Source organism: Denticeps clupeoides, chromosome 13 (assembly GCF_900700375.1).
Source record: "Denticeps clupeoides chromosome 13, fDenClu1.1, whole genome shotgun sequence".
Taxonomy (NCBI): Eukaryota; Metazoa; Chordata; class Actinopteri; order Clupeiformes; family Denticipitidae; genus Denticeps; species Denticeps clupeoides.
In genome coordinates, this window is record NC_041719.1 from 1,611,604 (window position 1) to 1,633,964 (window position 22,361).

Consider the following 22,361-nt stretch of genomic DNA (forward strand, 5'->3'; position numbering starts at 1 on the left):
AAACGGCGCAAGAAGTTTTGGGCGCTTTTAATTATTCCGATGTTCTACAAGGCTCCATGGATTCCGGGCGCGGAGCACAAATTGCTCGTATGGATCTGCTCCGTTCTGCACGGATATCGATTCCGGCTGCGACCTGCGAGCAATTAAAGGAGCGGCGGCTGAGCTGATAAGCGCCGAGGGGGCGGGGCCTGGAGCCCGCAGCAGGGGATGATGGGACGTCGGAACTGCCCACCCACGCGGCTACTAGCGCTTGCGGAGGAAAGGCGTGGCCTGAGGCCGTACCTTGGACGATGAGGAAGACCTGGGAGGTCTTGGGCTGCTGCTTGGTCTGGATGGAGCAGGTGTACGGACCCTCGTCGTACACGTCCACCTTCTGGATGCGCAGGCTGTACTCCAGCTGCCCTTTGGTCACCAGGTCCACGCGGGGGTCCAGAGACCACTTGTCCTGGCCGGCGAAGATGATGTTGGACCGGTTGAGCCAGGCCACCTTGGAGACTTTATCGTCCACGTAGCACCTGCAGGACAGAGGGGGGAGACGGGGATTAGAGACGCTGGTCCTGCGGACTAGCGCGGCGCTGACGGATGCCGGGCCGGACGTGCCGCGGGCCTGGCCGCGGGGGGAGCGCCGGAGCCATGTGTGAGACACTAATGAGGGGCCGGGCGATGGAGGCCTGACAGCTCGGCGCTTCACCGCCGGCCGGGGGGGCGGAGAACCCAGCTGCTCATTAGTGCCTGATTGACAGCAAGCCAATCAGACACCAGGACCTCCAATCATTTATCCTCGCCCTCCGCCATCATCGGCAGCGGATTCTCCACCGGCGGAGCTGCTACATGACTACCGAGAAATTAGGCCGTCGTGAGTAAATAAATTTAATCGCGAGGCGAGGTTTTAATTTAGTACAGGGTGGGATATTTATATCTATACACCTTAATAAAATGGGAATGGCTGGTGAAATCTAACACATTCTATAAGTGGTCAGAAACTTGTAAATAACTCATGAAAGAATAAAGTTACGTTAAAACCAAGCACACCATTGTTTTTCTTGTGAAATTACCAATAAGTTTGATGTGTCACATGACCCTCTTCCTATTGAAAACACAAAAGTTGGATCCAAGATGACCGACTTCAAAATGGCCACTATGGTCACCACCCATCTTGAAAAGTTTGCCCCCTCACATATACTAATGTGCCACAAACAGGACGTTAATGTCACCAACCCATTTCCCATAATGTCCCATTTTATTAAGGTGGATCCATATAAAAGCCCCCCCCTGTACAGAGATGTAATTATCAAAAACGAAGCGGCGTGGGCAGAAACACGTCACATGACACGGCCAGCGTGCTGTCTGATGAATTCGATTACGCCGCTTGTCGGCTTGCTGGTGCATCATGGGTACTTTTTTTTCTTTTTCTTTCCCTAACAAGCGGTGGTGCACAGAAAGGCCCGATTTTGCGAGAATTTTCTTTTCATCCCGGAGCAGAGGGGAGGGCAAGAATGTTCTGGATGAAACGCCGACGCGGGGATGAAAACAGAACAAGTGCTGCATCATCAGGAGAGCGGCGAGCGGCGGCGGCGAAGCCTTCGCCTGAAACGGGGGATTCGTGCGCTTTGATCTGAGATAAAGGAGCCTTCAAATGAAGCAGCAGAAGCTTTTTTCACCTCGCCAGGAGAAACACGCTGGCCAAAAAAAAAAAAAACACCTCTTCTCACCACCGACAGACACCTTCGCCCGGGCTCGGCGTCACCACGCGCCAGGGGACCGACACCCCGCCCCCCCCCCGCCTGACCTACTTTGGGCCGACGGGCCTGCAGAGGTGGCGGAAGGAGCTGCTCCCTCACCGCTAATTTCTCCATCGTTCCGGAGGCCCGAGGCGCCCTCGGCAAGGCCCCTCCGGCCCGCGGGTGCGTGCCGAGCGCTCCACAGACCTTCAATTATTCATGGTGAATAGGATATGAATCGGAAAAAAACCGGAGCGGCGGGGAGTGGCGGCTGGATCCTTCTCGTGAGCTTCCGAACGCGTGCTAGTTTTAAAAAAAACGGAGGACGTGTACGTGATCGGGGGGGCCTGACCGGGTTCATCTTCCCCCGGCACCGTAACATCCGCGCACCGTAAGGCCTGCGCATCATTTACTGTCCCGTAAACGCTCGCCGGGGCTTCACCAGAGCAGGAGCAGGTCATGTGACATGACGTTTGAAGAGATGGTGAGTGATGACGCCGCCTTGATTCCGATTCTGCTCGATTATCATCTTTTTCTACCAGGGACCCTGGTGCTGAGCACCTGAGATGGATCACGTACTGTTCCGTGGAGACCGGTCCGATTCTCTTAATGGCCCCTGAGGATCAATAAAGAATTTTAGTTGAGTTGTCTGTGCAACCTGAGACGTTCAAAAAGGGTGAAGAACAGTTTCTCCTTAACTCACGTTTCTGCTACAAAGGAGAGAAAGCAAAACAGAAGCCTGAAATGAGACAGAAGATCCCATCGCTCTCCGAGGATATTACAGCCATGAAGTGTGGAAACGCTCTCATTTCCTGATGCTCTTCTGAGATCCAGAAGAGCATCAGGAAAGATCTTAAATGGCTTGGTTCCTCCAGGGGACTGAGATGATAACGGAGAAGCTCTCAGAGTCATTAGCGGTGCCGCGGCCGAGAGTGCAGGATTCCATCGGGGGCGTCGCCACGGTTCACCAGCGCCGAACCGCAGCGCTTTCAGCCCTCAGCAGTCGCTCCGTCATCGCACCTCCAGCAACCTCCGTGTCCACCTCTCCGCCCGAGGTCAGGAGGTGCAGTGGGAGGAGCTGATTACCGCCGCGCGTCTACGTCTTGATTTTTAAAGTGCTGCAGTAAATTAAAGTGGCTTTGAGAAACCGAGGGCCATCAGACTGTTGGTCTCGGCCGCATCAGGGCACATTTTCCACGATACATCACAGCGGCGGCAAAAAAAAACCTCCAATTTTATCAGCACTTATTTAGCGGCGCTAATCGCCGGGGGGGTTTAGTAACAATCTCTTCACACCCCGCGACGGAGGCGAGCACGACTGTAAAAAATAAAAGGAGATTAATTATGTGGAGCTTTCAACGCTCACGTTGCACCGTGAAACCGCGGTGCTGAAAATTCAGGTATGTGGAGAACATGGTCCACATCCGTTTCAGTTTACGGTTGCAACTGGATTCTGTGAATAACCGAGTCCAGTTTGGATTTAAGCCACGTCTGTCATCGGCAGATAAACTGAAATGAGTTGGAAGTGGGCGTGGTCCCAAGATGACGCCACCGAACCATCCGACTGACGGAACACCGCTGATCTTCATCTTTTTCCTCGGTGTCGGTGGAAGACTGCTTTTGATAATCATACCCTGAGAGATAATCACTGTTTGTTCTTCATTTTACATTTACATTTACAGCATTTACCAGACGTCCTTATCCAGAGCGACTTACAATCAGTAGTTACAGGGACAGTCCCCCCCAGAGACACTCAGGGTTAAGTGTCTTGCTCAGGGACACGATGGTAGTAAGTGGGGTTTGAACCCGGGTCTTCTGGTTCATAGGCGACTGTGTTACCCGCTAGGCTACTACCACCTATCTTCAGAACTGAAGCCGCGCCCTGAGCTGCGTGAGGAACGAGCGAATTCCTGAGAAGGAGCCTTTATTCCCCGCCACACCATTACAAGCAGGAGCCGATTCTCCATGATCAATTAAAAGATCCTCCTCCTCCTCATCCTGCTCACGTGGCCCCGCCCACTCCGGCAGCGTTAATTGGTTTCTGTGAAGGGAAGTGGCAGTCACACCCCTCCTCCCCGGCAAAGTGTTCCAGAAGATAAAGCTTCTTCTGTCTGCCGAAGCCTCCACTCTCCTGCACTTAAATTAACGCTTGACGGCTTTTTCTTTTTCTTTTTTTTTATTTCTCCAGCTTTGTTATTACCAGGAGGGGGGAAGGGACGGCGCAGCGCTGAGAATAAAAAAAAAAAAAAAAAAAAAGAAAAAGCGAAGTTTTTGCCTCATGACTAGATAAAAACTCGTTTGAAGCTACATCTGAGCATCTTCTGACAGCCTCACCGCCTCTTTATTCAAATTCAGCCGCTCAACACAAACTCCCGCAACTACGGTAAAACAGACTTCAACACGGCTGCCAATCAATACCCCAATACGCAGAAAGAGCTCTAAATCTGTTATTATCAGAACAAATCAGGCAAGATTATTTTACACGGTGTGAACAGTGAGCTCATTACTATATTATACTATATCATATTTTTTAAAACATGAATGTCCCCATTCGTGACACATGATGAACATGTGAGAAGAATGAAGAATGCCGGTGACCAGGATGAAGGAGGTCGTCAGGGGCAACGCAGCGTGGGGCTCAGATTGGCCGATTTTGTTGCTGAATTGACTGTGCAACGTGCAGGACATCACTTTAACATGACAGCCGGACGGATAATGGCTTTGTGTTTGTCCGTGTGCTGCTCTTGCCTCTCATAACCACCGTTTGCACCGGAGAACCAGTTAGAACTAAACACAGTTGCAAGGTGAAAACACAGAGCTTGGAAACGCAGACAGACACCATTCGCCTGAAGAAGTCGGGACCAGATGTTCTTCCATGTTCAATGGAACGGTAGAAGAGTAAAGCTGCTATTTGTGATTAACAGAAGCTGAACTTCACAACAAGAACGGGCCACTCAGGTCACATGACTTCAATTTTTCCCGAGAACAGTCCACTCAGGTCACATGATTTCAATTTCACCAGAGAACAGTCTACTCAGGTCACATGATTTCAATTTCACCAGAGAACAGTCTACTCAGGTCACATGACTTAAATTTCCCCTTGAGAAAAGTCCACCCAGGTCCCATGACTTCAATTTCACCAGAGAACAGCCCACTCAGATCACAGGACTTAAATTTTTCCCGAGAATAGTCAAATCAGGTCCCATGACTTCAATTTTTCCAGAGAAAAGTCCAATCAGGTCACATGATTTCAATTTCACCAGAGAACAGTCCACTCAGGTCACATGACTTCAATTTCACCAGAGAACAGTCCACTCAGGTCACATGACTTCAATTTCACCAGAGAACAGTCCACCCAGGTCCCATGACTTCAATTTCACCAGAGAACAGCCCACTCAGATCACAGGACCTACATTTTTCCCGAGAATAGTCCAATCAGGTCACATGACTTCACCTGGAATCCACCCACTGAGGTCACATGACTTAACCCTGAGAACCGCCCCCTCACATTCAATTATCACATTATTTATATCCTCGGTGTTTGGAATTTGGTTGATGTGCTACATCTGAATACGAGTTGTTATGGTTGAGGTCACGTTCTTCTGTGGAAGTTGCGCCTGTTGATGGACGTCACTGCGTTCCATCATTACTGCACCACCTCTCCACATATTACAGTCATCATGAAATGCTGCTTTTAAATGTTCCTGGTGAGAACGGTGCCCTGTGAAGGTGAGCCTGGGGTCTCTGTAGGCTCCGTGGTGTCAGGCTGGTCTGCAGTAAGGAGATCAGTTAATCATCGTGACAACGCTGCACTCAGGTGGAGCAGGACGGGCCGAGGACGAGAACCATCTCTCACCACAATGGAAACGTGGAAAACACGTGTAGAACGAAGCACCGTGGACAGACGGAGAGGGTCTCATCAGTCATCATTAACCACACCACACATGGACGAGGTCACGTTCTTCTACATCTCAATTACTGAAGACAGTCTTCCAGCGGTGTAAAATATGAAGATGTCCAGCACCAACACCAGCAGACTCCACAAACTAATTTACAAGATCTTCAAACCACGACTGAGATGAGAAGTGATTGAGCCGCCGCTCCGCGGTCGGGACCATCAGTTTTATTCAGCTGGTGTAGCTCTGCAGCGGTGTGTAGCTCAGACACACACACACACACACACACACACACAAGCAATCACCAAGATAATCAGAACATCTGCCTCCACACACACACACCGAGAGGCAGAGACGAGAGAAAATGAGAAGAGACGTAGGAGCGGGAGGCCCCACCCCCGGTAACCAAATTATCCGGATCGGCGGCGGCCATGACGCCAGGCGGCCCCCCAGATCCCGACCGCAGAGTTATGTCCACGCGCCGCATTTCCGCCGGCAGGAGGAACTCGCCCAATTATCCCGGCGCGCCTGCAGGAGGTGAGTGACACCGGCTGTTTGAACCGGCTTGAGACGCGCGGCGCTGCTGTCAGGCCCGTCCTCGGCTGCATTATTTATGGCCCGCGGTCGCAGCAGCAGCAGCAGCAGCAGCCAGGACGGCGAGCTGATTACCGGCAAGGACCGCCATTCTGCAGGAAGGATCATCCGGCTTGATGGAGACGTCATCAGACGGAACCGTACAGAAGAGCACACGTCAATTCTCTTTACAGGTGCAGGACACGGACAGGGAATCCGAGACGGTGTTGTGGAAGATATAGATGTGTAAAGACGTGCCGAGTCTGATGGCACCGGGGAGGGACGTGACCCTGGTAGAAACGGACCAGGTGTGGGGTGCAGAACATTCCCTTTGTTGTCAGGTTGGAAGAACCTTCCATTAAACTTTTAGGAGAGTTTCATGACAACAACGCGGATCACGAGGAGAAAAAAAAAACTTCTTAAATTATGAATATTCTACTTATGTTGCACCACACGCTCAGATCTTATATTCTGCTCTACTGAAAACCAATTTAATAGGTAAAGATAATCCATCTATAAAAAGGAATTCATATCACTGACAAATATTTAACCAGCGCAACCGTTTCCCGTATGACAGACGATTGTATGTAAATATTTCGTTTTTTTTTTTATTTTACAGTTAACTCTCCCGGCCGGTTCTATTATAATTCCGTTATGAGATTTCACCCTTGAATCCTCGTGAACCTGGACAAGTCGCGGTGAAGCCGTGCAGCTTTTTGTAGAAGTAAATCATTCATAAGCACCTCGTGCGGCGCAGAGACGTGTGGACTGTTCAGGGGAACTTTTTACAGAGTTCAGCTGCTCGGCGGGCTTGCAGTTGGAGGTAGAGCCTCTGAAGAACCTCCTCTGACCCTCTGAATGACGCTTTTTCTCTTTGGCCAGACAATTGCGTCTTTATCGAAATTCCGGCCCGCGGTGGCCATCAGCAGGCTCCTGAAACCCAACACTGTCTGCTTTATGCTTTCAAAGCGGCAGGCAATGAAGTCCACGGCTCTCAGACCAGAGGAGACACGGGGAACATGGAGAGTGAGGGGGCGGAAGATGTTCCTCACCGTTCTTCATGGTCGCGCTGGATGCCTCGCTCAATTTGCCTTTTAATTACTATAAATCCTGTTTAATGGAGATCATGTGGACGTCCCCCGTTTGCTCCGCTGCCATGTTGTATACATCCACGTCTCTCCTCGTACCACGAAACAAATTTATTTTTCTATTTTCCCACTTGCGTCCCCCCACCAAATCCTGTCCCATTTGTCCAGACCCATATTTCACGGTAATAAGAGTGAGCAACGCACGACGTAACTCGCTTCGTTTAACGCCGCTGATCTGCAGGGGCTGCTGGGACACGAGGCGGACGGATTTATAAGCCGAGAGCCCCTCTGCTCTGATTGGGCGACCTCTCGCTGCGCCGACCCCCTACGGCGGCGAGTGCATTTTAATGGAGGCCTGATACACGAGCGCGTGTCACCCCGTGGCAGGTGCTCCACACACGCGCTGAAGATGAACTGCGGTTGTCCTTCCTGTGGCTGCGATGTGACACAGACATGCATTCCCTGCTGTTCTAGCTCATTTACAAAGGGAACCGCACCGATGGACATCCCATCGGACGGTTCCACCCCATCCAGGTTCCTCTGTGCTTCTTATTCAGCCTCTCAGGCTCATCGTGGCTGGCTGGTTCACTTGGTCAAGCGAAAGAACGTTCCCCTCTTCCCCTGAAGAACCGGCTTCACATTCAAACCCATAAAAATAAAAATGTCATACGAACGGCAGAGAAACATCTGGGTTGCTGTCAGGCCCGCCCCTAGGTGACGCCCCCTTTCATTCAGGGGTGTGTCTAAAACAGGATCGGGGTGGGTGGAACTCGGAACTCATTACTAGGACGGAGCTGGGGGTGGAATTCATGTTGGCTCGTTCTTTTCATATTAAGATACAGTACAGGCCAAACGTTTGGACACCTTCTCATTCAACGTGTTTTCTTTATCTTCATGACCATTTATGTTGGTAGATTCTCCCTGAAGGCATCAAAACTATGAATGAACACATGTGGAGTTCTGTACTTAACAAAAAAAGGTGAAATAAATGAAAAAATGAAGGTCGGTATACCGAGGTGCATTATAGAGAATATTCCCAACATCAGAAGTTTCTTCAAAATAGCCGCCCTTTGCTCTGATTCCTGCTTTGAACATTCTTGGCATTCTCTCGATGATCTTTAAGAGGTCGCCACCTGAAATGCTTCTCCAACAGTCTTGAAGGAGTTCCCAGAGGTGTTTAGCACTTGTTGGGGTCCAGCTCACCCCAAACCATCTGGACTGGGTTCAGGTCCGGTGACACTTTTTGTTAAGTCCATAACTCCACATGTGTTCATTCATAGTTTTGATGCCTTCAGTGAGAATCTACCAACGTAAATGGTCATGAAAATAAAGAAAACATGTCGAATGAGAAGGTGTCCAAACGTTCAGCCTGTACTGAACATTAATACCAACTAGTTTTAAAAATAGTGAACTGTTAGACTTTCTTTTGTCCTTCGTTTGTGGTTTGTGGTGCCGCCTAATAGCATCTAATCAATGATCAATACCCAACACTACAAAAGACTTGCAAATCACTAGTCCAGAACCCTGACAGCATAAGAACCCACACACACACACACACAGACACACACACATCATTCTGTTATTTTTCTCGGTGGTTCTGTACCACAACTCTGGACTTCTCTGTTGCATCAGACCCCCAGAACCGGGCAGGACACGCCCACCTGTCCCTCCCTGCTTTACTAGAACCCCGGTTACATTAGTCCTGGTCCATCAGTATCTGAAGTAATGCTGAGGTGCAGCATCATCTCACCACGGTCAGAAGAACCAGCCTTCACTCGCCTGCGTTCCTCTTATCGGCACAACGGCGAGAGGAACATCAGAACAACAACTGCTGCAGCCGGAACGTTCTATTTTGCCTAATGAAGTTGGCGTCTCTGTTTTCATCCTCGGTAATGCGATCCTCAGCACACGCCCTCCGGACTGGAACCCAATAAAAAGAACGGCGGCGCTCTCTGTGCCTTCAGCCCTCCGCGGGCCTTTCGCGAGTCCCCATTAGATCCGACTCGAGGGAGACGGAAGAAGATCCGCCCACTCAGACGACAACAACAACAACACGAATAACCCGTCGGCGGTTCTGCAGCCAGGCCGCGTTTTCGCCGCATGAGCGTTCTCTTGACGCCTGCCACGTTTCAGCAGGACGGCCACGGCGGCGCCGAAGATTAAAATCCTGTTTGTTCGAGTCCCATGTCCTCCTCCCGCACGTCCCTGATGCATTTAAACGGCCCGCTTGCTGTCAGAGGCGGGGCTGAGGGATGCCTTTCATCACGCCGCAGCCTTCACGCCGCAGGTGAAACGACTGGATGGGCGGCCCTGAGGGGCGTGACGGACAGCGCGCGTCTGGCGACAGACGGGTAGAACCCGGTGGAACGCCGGAGGACTTTTATTTCCCAGCACCGAGAGAAAACGTTGCTCTCGGGAGTTTCCGGGGCCGGTTCAAGGCCGAGCCGCACCTCAGAGACTCCGCCCGCTGTCACCGGGGCCCCGCCCACCGTCTCGGTTCCACGCTAAAACTGCTCTTTTAAAAGAGAAGAGCACAGCCCCGCATCTCATTCACCTGCAGCTGCACTTTTAAACCGAGAGGAAAGCGCCATTTAGAACCATTATGTTCCTGCAGCAGATCTCCACAGCTGCTGCCACACCTGCCTCCGGCACACAGAGCTGCAGCGATCATCATCATCATCAGCGGACACATAAACCAGAATTTACTGGATCTCAAAGCCAAACCAGGCAGATTATCTCACGCTGAGGAGAGGAAGGTTGCGGGTTCGAATCCCGATCCGCCATGGTACCACTGAGGTCCAACCTGATGAAGGTCCCGTCCCCACACGCTGCTCACCGGGCGCCTGTCATGTTGCCCACTGCTCACCAAGGGTGACACGTTTCACCGTGTGCTGTGCAACCTTCCGATTACGGGACCGCTTCCTTACCTGCTAGGCCACCACTGGCCCTGGTGTTGAGTTCAGAACAGGAGTACAGGTAACAGAACCTCAAAACCATGACTGTCACCTGCGGATTGTTCCGGGGATTCATGGGCCTGAATCCAAAAAGGATTGTACTTTTTGGTCTCCAGGCAGCTGATTGGTCACTTGACAGATGGCCCCTCCCACTTCGCCAGGAACCGCATGACATGCCACGGGCTTCACAAAGCAGAAGCTGGAGGAGAGGAACATCTGGTTCATTTCACAGTTGTTCTCCTGCCTCCGCTGTTCCTCAACATTCTGATGCCAGAACCCTCACTCTAGTAAAAATGGACCAATCACATGATCAGAGCGGTGCTACACCGCAACGTTCCGGAATTGTCTGGTTATTTCACTAAACAGGGTTCTGTAGTTCCTTGAATAACACTGATCTGGAGCGATGTTCTAGTTCTATGAACCTCCTTGGATGTCCTGATTGGCATTACTGGTAACGGGGTGATTGGCACATTCAACAGAACCGCCCAGTACCACTAACCCCGCAGGGTCCAGTCCCAGAGGAACCGGGAAATGTCAGGAACCGCACGACATCTCAACCTCAACCACGGAAAAAGGGGATTAGAGCCACCGCCGCCGCACGGGGATCCTGTGTTCCGTCTTAAATATCATCTGGATTTCTGAAGGAGGAGTGGGCGGGGCAGCAGGGCGGCTGACATTTAAACCCGTTCTAACGGTTCTTACATCCTCTAAAACGCAGAACCGGCCGTTCTCCAGGCTGCACCCGCGACAAATGTGCCGCCTTTTCACGTCCAATTTCGCATTCTTTTCAAAGCGCGGGACTTTAAATCCGGTTATTGGTTCGGCAGCTCCCCGGAGAACGGTTCTGCTCCGTATCTCCCGGGCCTTTGTGTGTAGCTCGTTCCGTCGGAGACGGCGGGAAAGAATGAGGCCTCCGCAGATCCTTTTGTTCTCTTATTATTCATCCGGCACATTCATACTTATCACCGCTTTCATCTCAGCCGCGGAACGTGGCGGCGCAAAGAGGAACCGTCCGCGGGTCGCCGGCAAACTCGGGAGTCTATTGTGAAAACGGCCCCGGCGTTCCAGCAGGAACGACTGCGCCATCCTGGGCCCACAGCCGGAGAACCGAACCGGCAGCTGTTGACTCCGTTTACGCGGGAAACGAGAGGAATTTTTATCCGGGCACGGCGTGCACCGCGTAATGTCTAGAGAATAAGAACGCGCTGCACGCGCTTTGATCTGCTTTTGGAAGGGGGCGCGAAGGTCAGCGGAAGAAAAGCGGAGCGAGATTTTTCCCCGGAACCGCGACGGAGAACTCCCCGAGCGAGCGGCCCGCTCCTGATCTTTTATCTGCATGCTGCCGGGCGGCGCGGCCAGATGCCGGCGCCACTTTGTAGTCTCCTCCCACACTCGACAGCCATGCGGGCGTGAAGCGGCCGCATTGTTCTCCACGCGGTGGCATTCGCCAACGTGCCCGGCATTCGCGCTCGGGAACACACACAGGAACGCACATCAAAAACGCATCAGCATACGCGGGAGCAGACGAGCGCCGCCGCTGGAGCCGTAAACACCATCTGAGCGCCGCCCCGGCTCTCGGCCGATGGCGGCGGGCCACGACAGAACCTCGACTGGCACCTCAACAATCTCCTGCCCATCAAAGCCAGCGGCAGCGGTTCTACCTGAGAGAACGAACTTATTTTCGCCTGTTCGTGTGACGTAAACATGACCGATGTTCCTTTTTAATTCTGTGACATCATGTACAGGAAGAGAGGAAGTGAGTCTAGATGTGGACTAGTCTAGTCACTCTCTAGACCACTTTCTAGACTACATCTAGACTACATGAGGAACCTTCCTGTAGAAGTGAGGTGACGACGTCTTATTTTCAGCTGTTGGTGTGACGTAAACATCGATACTGAACACCAACGTTCCGTTTTAGTTCTGTGACATTGTGACCTTTCGCCATGTTGCCTGGCAGCGTACAGGAAGTGAGGAACTCATGAGGAACTTCCCTGTAGAAGCGACGTGATGGTGTAATATAAACATCGATACTGAACACCAACGTTCCGTTTTAGTTCTGTGACATTGTGACCTTTCGCCATGTTGCCTGGCGGCGTACAGGAAGTGAGGTGGACCGGTGGGTACAGAACGTGCACAAGTGTAGCGTTCGGCAGTTGTGATAGGCGGGGTCAAACTAAACGACATTCACGCCGATTTAGACTCTGCTTGATCTGAAGAAGATCTCCACATTCCCATCAGGAATATTGCTATTGATTCCACGGTGCTGGAAATGTCAGAGGTCACGTCCTCTTTCATCCCCCTCATCACGCCTGATGACCCAGGACAGGCTCCCCAGGGCGGACTGAGCCTCTGGCCGGGGTTTCTGTCTAATAGAACCCGAGGGACCGGTGCGCCATGGCGAAGAACGGCACATGCCGAGAAATAAACGGCTGCTGGTGCATAAACGTAAGACGGGGAGCCTATTCCATCATTTCCTGAACCTCCGACGCTGAAAAGCAGCAGCGGCCTGCCAAGCAGCCAGTCGCGGTTTGACCAGGTGCCAAGAGAAACCTGTTGAGGGGCCAGACTGCTAATCGCTCGGCTTTCTTCCTGTTCTCATCAAATCACTTAAAGCCATCGCCGCGCTCCGCCGCCATTAGCACGCTAATCCGCCACCGGCGGGGCCAATTACACAGCGCGATTAGATAACGTCTTGCGTCATAAGGTGATGTACACAACCTGGCGTTCCCAACCACCTTCCCGATCAGGCTAGAGTTGTATTATAATCAGACTGACTGTCTGGAACCAGAAGGATCTTATTTTCTTTAAAACAAACAAACAAACAAACAAACAAACAAATAAATAATAAAAATAAAATAGGGCCGGTGGTGGCCTAGTGGTTAAGGAAGTAATCAGAAGGTTGCCGGATCCTGACCTGCCAAGGTGCCACTGAGGTGCCACCGAGCAAAGCACCGTCCCCACACACTGCTCCCCGGGCGCCTGTCATGGCTGCCCACTGCTCACCAAGGGTGATGGTTAAATGCAGAGGACATATTTCACTGTGTGCACCGTGTGCTGTGCTGCTGTGTCTCACATGTGACAATCACCGTGGTCTTTTATTCAGAATTAGAAATGGCAGAAATTTTATCAGAATATGTAAGATGTTTCGAGACTCAACGCACGTGTAATATGACTGAACACGAGATGGAAAAGGGAGGAATTATTCTACAATTATTCCATTAGTCCTCATGCGTACAGGTATACAGGGTGGGCCATTTATATGGATACACCTTAATAAAATGGGAATGGTTGGTGACATTTTATAAGTGGTCAGAAACTTGTAAATAACTCATGAAAGAATAAAGTTACGTTAAAACCAAGCACACCATTGTTTTTGTGAAATTTGATGTGTCACATGACCCTCTTCCTATTGAAAAAACAAAAGTTGGATCCAATGGCCCACTATGGCCACCACCCATCTTGAAAAGTTTGCCCCCTCACATATACTAATGTGCCACAAACAGGACGTTAATATCACCAACCATTCCCATTTTATTAAGGTGGATAAGGTTCCTTCAGTAAAGTCGTTAAGGACGTCTGGGCTTGCAAGTTTAATTGACGGCACCACATGACCGACGTGGCAAATCCGCTGACTGACGGGCGGAAAATTCCGGTCCGCGGTCACGCCAGCTAACGCAGACGAGTCGACAGAACCATTAGCATCTCCTAAGTGACATTTGTTGATTAAGTTGCACTTATCGATCCGCCTCTCAATAAAACCCCGGGGCCAGGAACCCGCTGGCATGGAAAGGGCGCCGGGAGGATTCGCCGTGTTTTACGGGCCGCCATAAACCCGCGCCGTAACAATCTGCCTCGGCCCTGCCGGATCCTACGAGCTTTTCCTCACCGGAAAACTGTCTTGGTTTTGCTTACAGGCAGCCGCCAGAGGTGACAAAGTCCCATTTAGCCACAGTAAAGGTAGAACGCGGCCGGCTGTAAAACCACGGTGCAAGGCCGGATCTCCGTACTGCGGGGTCGCGGAGGTCAAACACGGGCAAGATGTACAGTAAACACACACACACACCCACCGGTAGCGGTGCGTTCAGACTAGATGGCGCATTTAGCGCGACACAAAACACGCTCGGTACCCCCGCTGGTCCGCCAACACCGCGGTTAACTGGAGGATCTCACGTGCCACGTGGTTTTATATACAAAAACGAACGGATACGGAGCTGATAGACAGATTGGGGTAACACCAACCTGCCGATCTGCCGATGCATGCGGGTTTAATGCCTGCAGCCGCAGTTTACCCCGCATTCCCGGCCCCGCTAAGCCACGCGGCAGAGGTTTGGCCCCCGTCTCGGGGCACGGGGTGCCTGTCAGACGTTACGGAGGGGGGACGTTCGCCGGAAGCCGGCGGGGGAAGAAGAGCAGCCGGCTAATCAGGAACCCGGCGTGCAGTAAATCGGCGAGAACCAACGAGCCGCTGAAAGCGAGTCCGCGCCGTCGTTCTGCAGAGAGGAGCGAATCTGTGCGTTGCTATGGAAACACAGCGGCCCTGCCGCGACTTACATCGGCGTCACCTGAACAGACAGCACGCGGAGGCGCCGCGCCGCTTCCTCCGGCCTCTTCAGGGCCGAACGAACCAAAATACACACGAAGTGAAATGTTAAAAACCAAATTCGTCAACCGCACCGGCAGCGGCAGCAAACCCGGCGTTTTGTGGGCCAGACGAGCCACTTTCCCGCCAAGTCGTGCAACTGGAGGTCCATCTGTGCCGGGTCCTGGCGCCAACGAGCCCGGCGCGAGTAAGAAGGTCCCGGACCCGCCCCCGACCAGGGCCGCGAAGGAATGTTACGTTTCCTGGCGTGCCGCCGGCGAGTGTTCCGCTTCACGTCGCTCGGCGAGGAAATGCCGTGAAATGCGGCCCATTTCACAGGCCGCTAGCCGCGGCGCCGGCTAATGGCGAGCTTAGCCGTTCGCTTACTCTCAATTAAGCACTTCAAAATGCGGCGTTCCGCCTGACACGACCGCCGGGCCGTAGAGGAACGGCCAGAATCACAATTACGCGCTGAATACCGGACAGGTTAAAGCTAATCACGGTCAACTCGCATCTCGTATAGCGAATAAAATATCCCTTTTGTCTGATATTTAACGCGATCTCGAGCTACGGGGAACAGGCCCGGAACCCGACAGTGGTTCTCCGAACCGGCATGCTCGGAATTCTCCATGCAAAGCACCATTACTGCCCGGTTCTTCATGCAATGCAAGATAAATGAGACGTTCTGTCGCTGCATTTATTTATAACCGTGCGGGCACACACACACACACACACACATTCGAATCAACATGCCCTCTTTGGGGATCCGTGTGAGATGAGATATGACTCACACGGAACAGAACATATGTAGACAAGTTTCGCTAAATGACTCGGCGAACGCCGAACAATCTCCCCGGCAAGACGCAAGCTGCCGTTCAGCAGGATTCCCGGCCGCCGGCAGGCGCTCCGCAGCATCCCGGTTCCGAAACGGACCACTCCTGGCGGAGCCGGAGAGGCCTTCACCGGGCTTACGTGATCAACACCAACTTTTACTGGTCTCTGCCGCAGCCTGAACATGCCGCTCTGGAGGTGGTCACGTGTCAGGGATCCTCGGCGTTCCTGCGGCAGAGAACAATACAGCGCGGCGGCAGATTAAACTGTCATCTGCATGCGTGAGGGTGGGAGTGACGAGCGTCTGATCTCCTCCATCTCATCCGGAACGCAACAGCCGCTTCCTCCCACCAGCGTCCACCGGCAGGCTCCGCGTGGACACCAGCCCGGGGCCAGATCCGGATCAGCCCACGTCACTTCGCCGTCACTCGGAAACACGGACCTTCTACTGATCCCCAACTGTTCCACATTAACAGGACCGAGCAGAACACAAGCGGAATGGTGCTAGTAGCCTAGGGGGTTACACGCTCGCCTATGAACCAGAAGACCCAGGTTCAAACCCCACTTACTACCATCGTGTCCCTGAGCAGGACACTTAACCTGAGTGTCTCCAGGGGGGGACTGTCCCTGTAACTACTGACTGTAAGTCGCTCTGGATAAGGGTGTCTGGTAAACGCTGTAAATGTAAATGAAATTCCTTGTTTGGAAGATATTTAGGCCTGTAAAGGTCCAGAGTCTCTCAGACGTAAATCCTGATCTGAGTGCAGATTTTTATTATTATATATTTTTTTACATTTTATTTTAAGTTGCTTCAGTTCTCAGAGGCTAAAAGTCTGAACTTCAAAGCGCTATTTTGTGGTCCTGTCATTCGATTGTGTTTTGGCCTCGGGCGTTCCCGCTCCCCTACCTCCTACAAGATGCTAATAGCCGCCCCCTCGTTCCTTTTCATGGCCGCATCAGACGAGCCACCGTTACGTCGTGGAGGCGCCTTCCGCCGCATCCCATCCGCAGACGCGTTCGGCACACGCCCGTCTCCAACTTCGCCGGTTCCACTAACACCAACTGGCAATTAAAAGCTTCACCTCCTTCTCCACAGAAAGGAGGTCATTACGGAACCTCTGCTTGGAGATAATTGCTGCGGAGGAACGGCAAAAAAAAAAAAAAAAAAAAAATTCTGAATTAATTCATTCCATCTGTCCTCCATCTCAAGTAGTTTACATATCGTATTTGAAATGCGAGTTTAAAGCTCCAGCGTCCACCGAGGAGAAGTCCCCGTGAGCGGCGGGAAGGCGAGGCAGCTCCAGATGACTGCTTTTAATTAGCGGGAACTCTGATCTGGATGGAGCCCGATGTTAACGGGCTCCCCTTCTTAATCGGCGGTAATCTCCACCCGCTCTGGCAACACAATATGATCTCATTCATAAAGTCGAATTAATAAGTTCTAATGCCGTCCAACTCCACCTGGGGCGCGGGGACACGTCCTTTAATTAACAGAGAAGTCAAGCGATTAATCGCCGAGCGACTGATCTTTAACTCCTCTTTCCAGGAGAAGTTACTGTTGGATGCCACCAGCAGGTTGGAGTTGCTGGACGAAGGTCTAATTCTCGGCGAGGCGGACCCGGAACAGGCCACTGCTCACCAAGGGTGATGGTTCAAAGCAGAAGACATCTTGGTGGGGCAGTGGTGGCCTAGCGGATAAAGAAGCAGCCACGTAATCAGAAGGTTGCCGGTTCGAATCCCGATCCGCCTGTCATGGCTGGCCACTGCTCCCCAAGCGTGATTGTTAAATGCGGAGGACAAATTTCACTGTGTGCACCGTGTGCTGTGCTGCTGTGTATCACAATGACAATCACTTCACTTTTTTTTTCTTTATGCAGAAGATCCTCAGCACCAAATCCAATTCAGACGTTCTCAGGTTAAAAACGTGTGGTGATTGGCATCTGACACAAACCATCATAACCGACGCCAACATGCTAACTTGTTGACACCAGAATTTCACAAAATTGTATAAATTTGTCACATAAAACAGCTCAACATTCACCACATTTTTTCAGCGACGGATTTGGCGGCTCGGACTCTTTATGCTGGAAGGTGGCGTCCGCCGCGCATCAGAGGGAAATTACCCACGCGGCGCTGTAACCTTGGAGCAAGGTGAAGCCCCGAGCCGGGCGATGCTATCGCTTTCTGTGGCCAGCCTGATCCCTGCCCGCCGCAATCCCGTTCGTCGCTCCGCCGGAACGCCGCTTACGCCTTTTAATTGCGCTTCACGAACCACGTGAAGCAGATCCGGCCCCCTCCGGCTTTTTTTGGCGGAAAAGCGCCCTTTGACCCACCGCACGGCTCTCCACAAGGAGCGGAATACACCGCGGCGGGAGGAACGTGGAGATTTGCTCCCTAATCTTCCGTGAAGCCACCTGGACTGGAAGGCGTTCCGGGCGCGGCGAGATCGGGGCCCGCCGCCGCCGTGGCTCCGCGGCACCTGTGATGTTGACAAATAGGATTAGTGGAGTTTGACTGAAAGGCTGAGGAGGCCGGCGGTCCTTGAGCGGCGTTCCGTGTGATACGCCGGGCCGCACCGTAACCTTTTCCGTGTCGCGCCTAAGCCGCGGCTTATCTAAATGAGCAGGCCCTCGTCTGACAAGGCGCTTTCCATTTCCACGCTCAACGGCTGGGGAACGACCGGACGCGCCACAAAGCCGCCGATTCGGTCCGCGGCAATACGGCCAGGAACGTTCCATAGCCGCGGCGGAAGCGTCCGGAACTCGAATAACAAACAGCAGATCAGAGGACGCGAGGAGGAGGAGGAGGGGGAGGGGGGGAGAACCGATCTGATTGTGATAAGCGGAGCCGGGAAAATATCGAATTATGCCGGCCTGTAAAGGAACCTTATCCTCCAGGACCACTCCGCCGCCGCACCAATCAGACGGGCTCTTTACACGCCACAGCGAGAGACCCGAATACGATACCAAACATTATCGCGCTATAAATGCGGGCCCCCTTTTTTACCCCCAAAAACATCCCTAGCTTCTCCAGCCGCGGTCCCCCCACCTTACAGACCCAGAGGAAGAGTAATTATCCCTCTGGGATCAGCAAATTTGGGATCCGGTAACAATCACATAATATTGACGGGAGACTCATTTAAATGTCAAAAGGTTAGAAGTATTGCTCAAACTCACGGATGATATACTGTCTCCGGGATTTTGGGCCACCATAACACTGTCATGGGGCTTATGTCCGTCTATACTGGAGCCGTCTGGGACAGCGGTGGCCTAGCAGTTAAGGAAGTGGCCCCGTAATCGGAAGGTTGCCGGTTCGAATCCCGATCCGCCAAGGTACCACTGAGATGCCACTTAGCAAAGAACCGTCCCCACACGCTGCTCACCAAGGGTGACGGTTAAATACAGAGGACACATTTCGTTGTGTCACTGTGTGCTGTCTCACAATGACAATCACTTCACTTTCTTTAATCTGTGTGGCTTCAGTTCCTGCAGACTGTAAGATGGTTCTGCCTTGCATAGAGGTTCATCACCTCAGTGTTCCCCATCTCTTCGTCAAACGGCCATTTGTTTGGGGTCCCCCGCTTTGTCGACACCCCCCCACGCGGCAAGGGCGTGACCGGGCGGAAACAACAAATTCTGATTGGTCCGTGGCAACTTCCTGGGAGTGGACACTAGGCACTTCTTTTTCCTCTCCATCGGGAAATGGGGGCCTTTCCCTCTACCGGTTTCTCTCCTGGACCAGGCCACCTCTCTGGAGCTTGGCTCATGTATGTTCTCTATCTTTCTCCATCCCTTTCTCCTGCCTTTTATTTTTTTGTTTTTTTTCCGTAACCTTTTTTTTTTTACATATAATGTTCACATGTAAGTGCAATAGTAATTTACCGGTGTTAATAAATCAGAACCTGCTCATCCTTTTAACCTCTCGTGTGCCACGCCTCTTTCTGCCAGGTAACGTCAGATTGGAGTGGTTTGTGTGCAGAGTTTTAAACCTCTTATAGACCAGATCTCATTAAGGTGTCTGATGCGACGCCGAGTCGAAGGTAGTGGATCCACACAGCAGAAACTGGCCACCGACGAAGACGACCAACACCCCGACGGCTGGACTACGGTCACAAATGGGCGGGCCTGAAGGCTTGGTGTCTCTAATAAAGTGGCCGGCGAGGTTGGCCCGTAGACGGACTCTCCTTGTGTATAAAGGAAGTTTTCCTGGGGAAGGAGGTCCTTGGTGAAGGACCCTGGTGTGAAGACCATCATCAGGATCCACTTATCTCTGCTTCAATATGAGCTATTCTGACAGAATGGCGCGGCCTGGTGGATTAAGTTGTGCGTACCCTTGCAACGGCGGGGGGGGACGGGGACGAGATGGGACACTAACGCGATAAGACAAACCGTTCCCCGGGCCACTACGGCACAATATGATAAATCACCTGCACGAGCGCAGCGCCATGGTAACCGGCGCGCCCAGATTCTGCCGGTCGATGGCATTAACCTTTCCCCACTGTACGCCGCCACCCCTCCGGGCCCCAGCCTCATAAACGCCCCCGATTGGCCGCGTTTCCCGTATCTTTTTGGGGGGGGCATCCACGGCCAAGGTCTGCGGCGTCGAGGTAAAATGGACCAATATCGATTCACCGGCTGAAAGCCTCGGAAGACGTCTCCTTGGCCAAGGTCAGTTCGGCCATTAGTCGTTATTTGTCCGTTATGACATTATCGCCGGAACCGATCACGTTCGGAACCGGACCGGCCGTCCGGTACGAACGCTTCGCTCATACGCATCACGAGGGCAGAACCGCGAACGCACCCTTCACGCGGGCCGCATGATGGACGCGCGAAAAGGTTATCCCGTCCGACGTATCGACCGCACGAGGTCGGCGGAGATCTCCTGACATTTCATTTGACGTCGGCTCCACCGCCGGTCTGCGCCGGAGGCCTCATTCCGACAGGCGGATTCGCCGGAGCCCAGAGAGCATGCTGGGAGGGATCCATCACGGCGACTCTGGGTGCGGGGTTGTTGCTGATGTCGATCACCAAACGATGGAGCGATGATGACGATGATGATGAAGATGCCGGCTGAACTGCGTTTGGGTGAAACTCTCTCGGCTATAAAAGCGGGAAACGGGCGAACGGCGGGTATCGATTTATCCCCCGTTAGCTGCTGAGTTGCCACCTTTTCTGTCACTTCGGCTAAACGCCGGCGAGAGGAGGATTGTTTTCGACTCCGGAACACGCCGGACGCCGCCCACAGCCCCAAACCCGATTAAACCGGTCCCCCCCTCCAATCAATCCTGCAATTTGCTGCTCATTTCCTGCCGATTATTTCTCCGCAGAATCAAATTTCTGCTGATTGGTGATTATTCCCCCATCATCCTCGGCGCCGCGGAGGGGGGATTTACGGCACCGGGACCGTCCTCGGACCGCCACGTCTCGCATTTCTAAACAGCGGCGGTCTGGCTTTCATCTTTTAAAACCAATCCAGGAAACGGCCAGCTGCGGCCGGAAGTTAATCGTAGCGGATTCGTCGCTGTCCGGGCCCGAGCGGGTCCAGCTGAGGCCCGGCGTGCTCCGCTTTCCGGCCCCTCGGTGCACGTTCGCATCAAAGCCGCCGCCGGAGGGGTGGGATACGGAGGCGAGGAGAAGCGCCACCTTGACGGCATCAGCGCCTCAGCCCTCCTTTGGAAGAAAAAAAAAAAAAACCGTAAGCCGAGCTTCGCGCCCTGTTCAATAAAACATAAAGAAGCCTCCTGCGATCGATAAGAGAGGCCGGGGCGGCCTGCACCTCCCCCGCCGCCTCCGCTAATGTATGCTGATCCTCCTCCGTTCGCCGCGCACCTGCTCACGACTCCGGCCGGCCGCGCCGGGAATTAGTGCGTCTGACGCGGCTATTCTCGGTCCTCTTCACGAGGGCCGCGCTCCGCCGTCGTCTGGAATCCCTGCAAAGGTAACCTGAATTACCGGCGCCCGGCGCGGCGCATGCTTCAAATGCACTCCCACCGCCACCGCCTGATGCACTATCAACGAGCACGAATCAATGCGGCCATTGTACCGCCGCCAAGCATATTTATATTTAATATACAGGGTGGGCCATTTACATGGATACACCTTAATAAAATGGGAATGGTTGGTGATATTAACGTCCTGTTTGTGGCACATTAGTATATGTGAGGGGGCAAACTTTTCAAGATGGGTGGTGGTCATAGTGGCCATTTTGAAGTCGGCCATCTTGGATCCAACTTTTGTTTTTTCAATAGGAAGAGGGTCATGTGACACATCAAATTTATTGGTAATTTCACAAGAAAAACAATGGTGTGCTTTTTATGTGGGTTTTAACGTAACTTTATTTTTTTATGAGTTATTTACAAGTTTCTGACCACTTCTAAAATGTGTTAAATGTCACCAACCATTCCTTAATTTTATTAAGGTGTATCCATATAAATGGCCCACCCTGTATATTAAATATATTTATACCGTGTTCTATATATATTTACCGTGATCTGTAATTACTGGCCAATAAGGAATATGTCTAAAAATCTAAATATCTTATCTGCAATAAGCAATAATAAAAATCTGTGAACCTTTTTGACAGAATCATATAGTATAATATAAAACTTTAAAATAAATAAGTGAAAGTGAAGTGATTGTCATTGTGATCCACAGCAGCACACCACATGGTGCATGCGGCGAAACGTGTCCTCTGTATTTAACCATCACCCTTGGTGAGCA

The 22,361-nt window shown here is 52.2% G+C and overlaps 1 protein-coding gene across 4 annotated transcripts in view; it reads right to left on the minus strand.

The window, feature by feature from the left end:
- Positions 1-22,361, minus strand: part of LOC114802397 (limbic system-associated membrane protein-like) — a 229,234-nt gene that overhangs the window by 30,716 nt on the left and 176,157 nt on the right. For all 4 annotated transcript variants that reach the window (XM_029001268.1, XM_029001265.1, XM_029001267.1 and 1 more), the window contains exon 3: positions 283-515. In XM_029001268.1, coding sequence (XP_028857101.1) covers positions 283-515 — 233 coding nt within the window. The remainder of the gene's footprint in view (positions 1-282; positions 516-22,361) is intronic.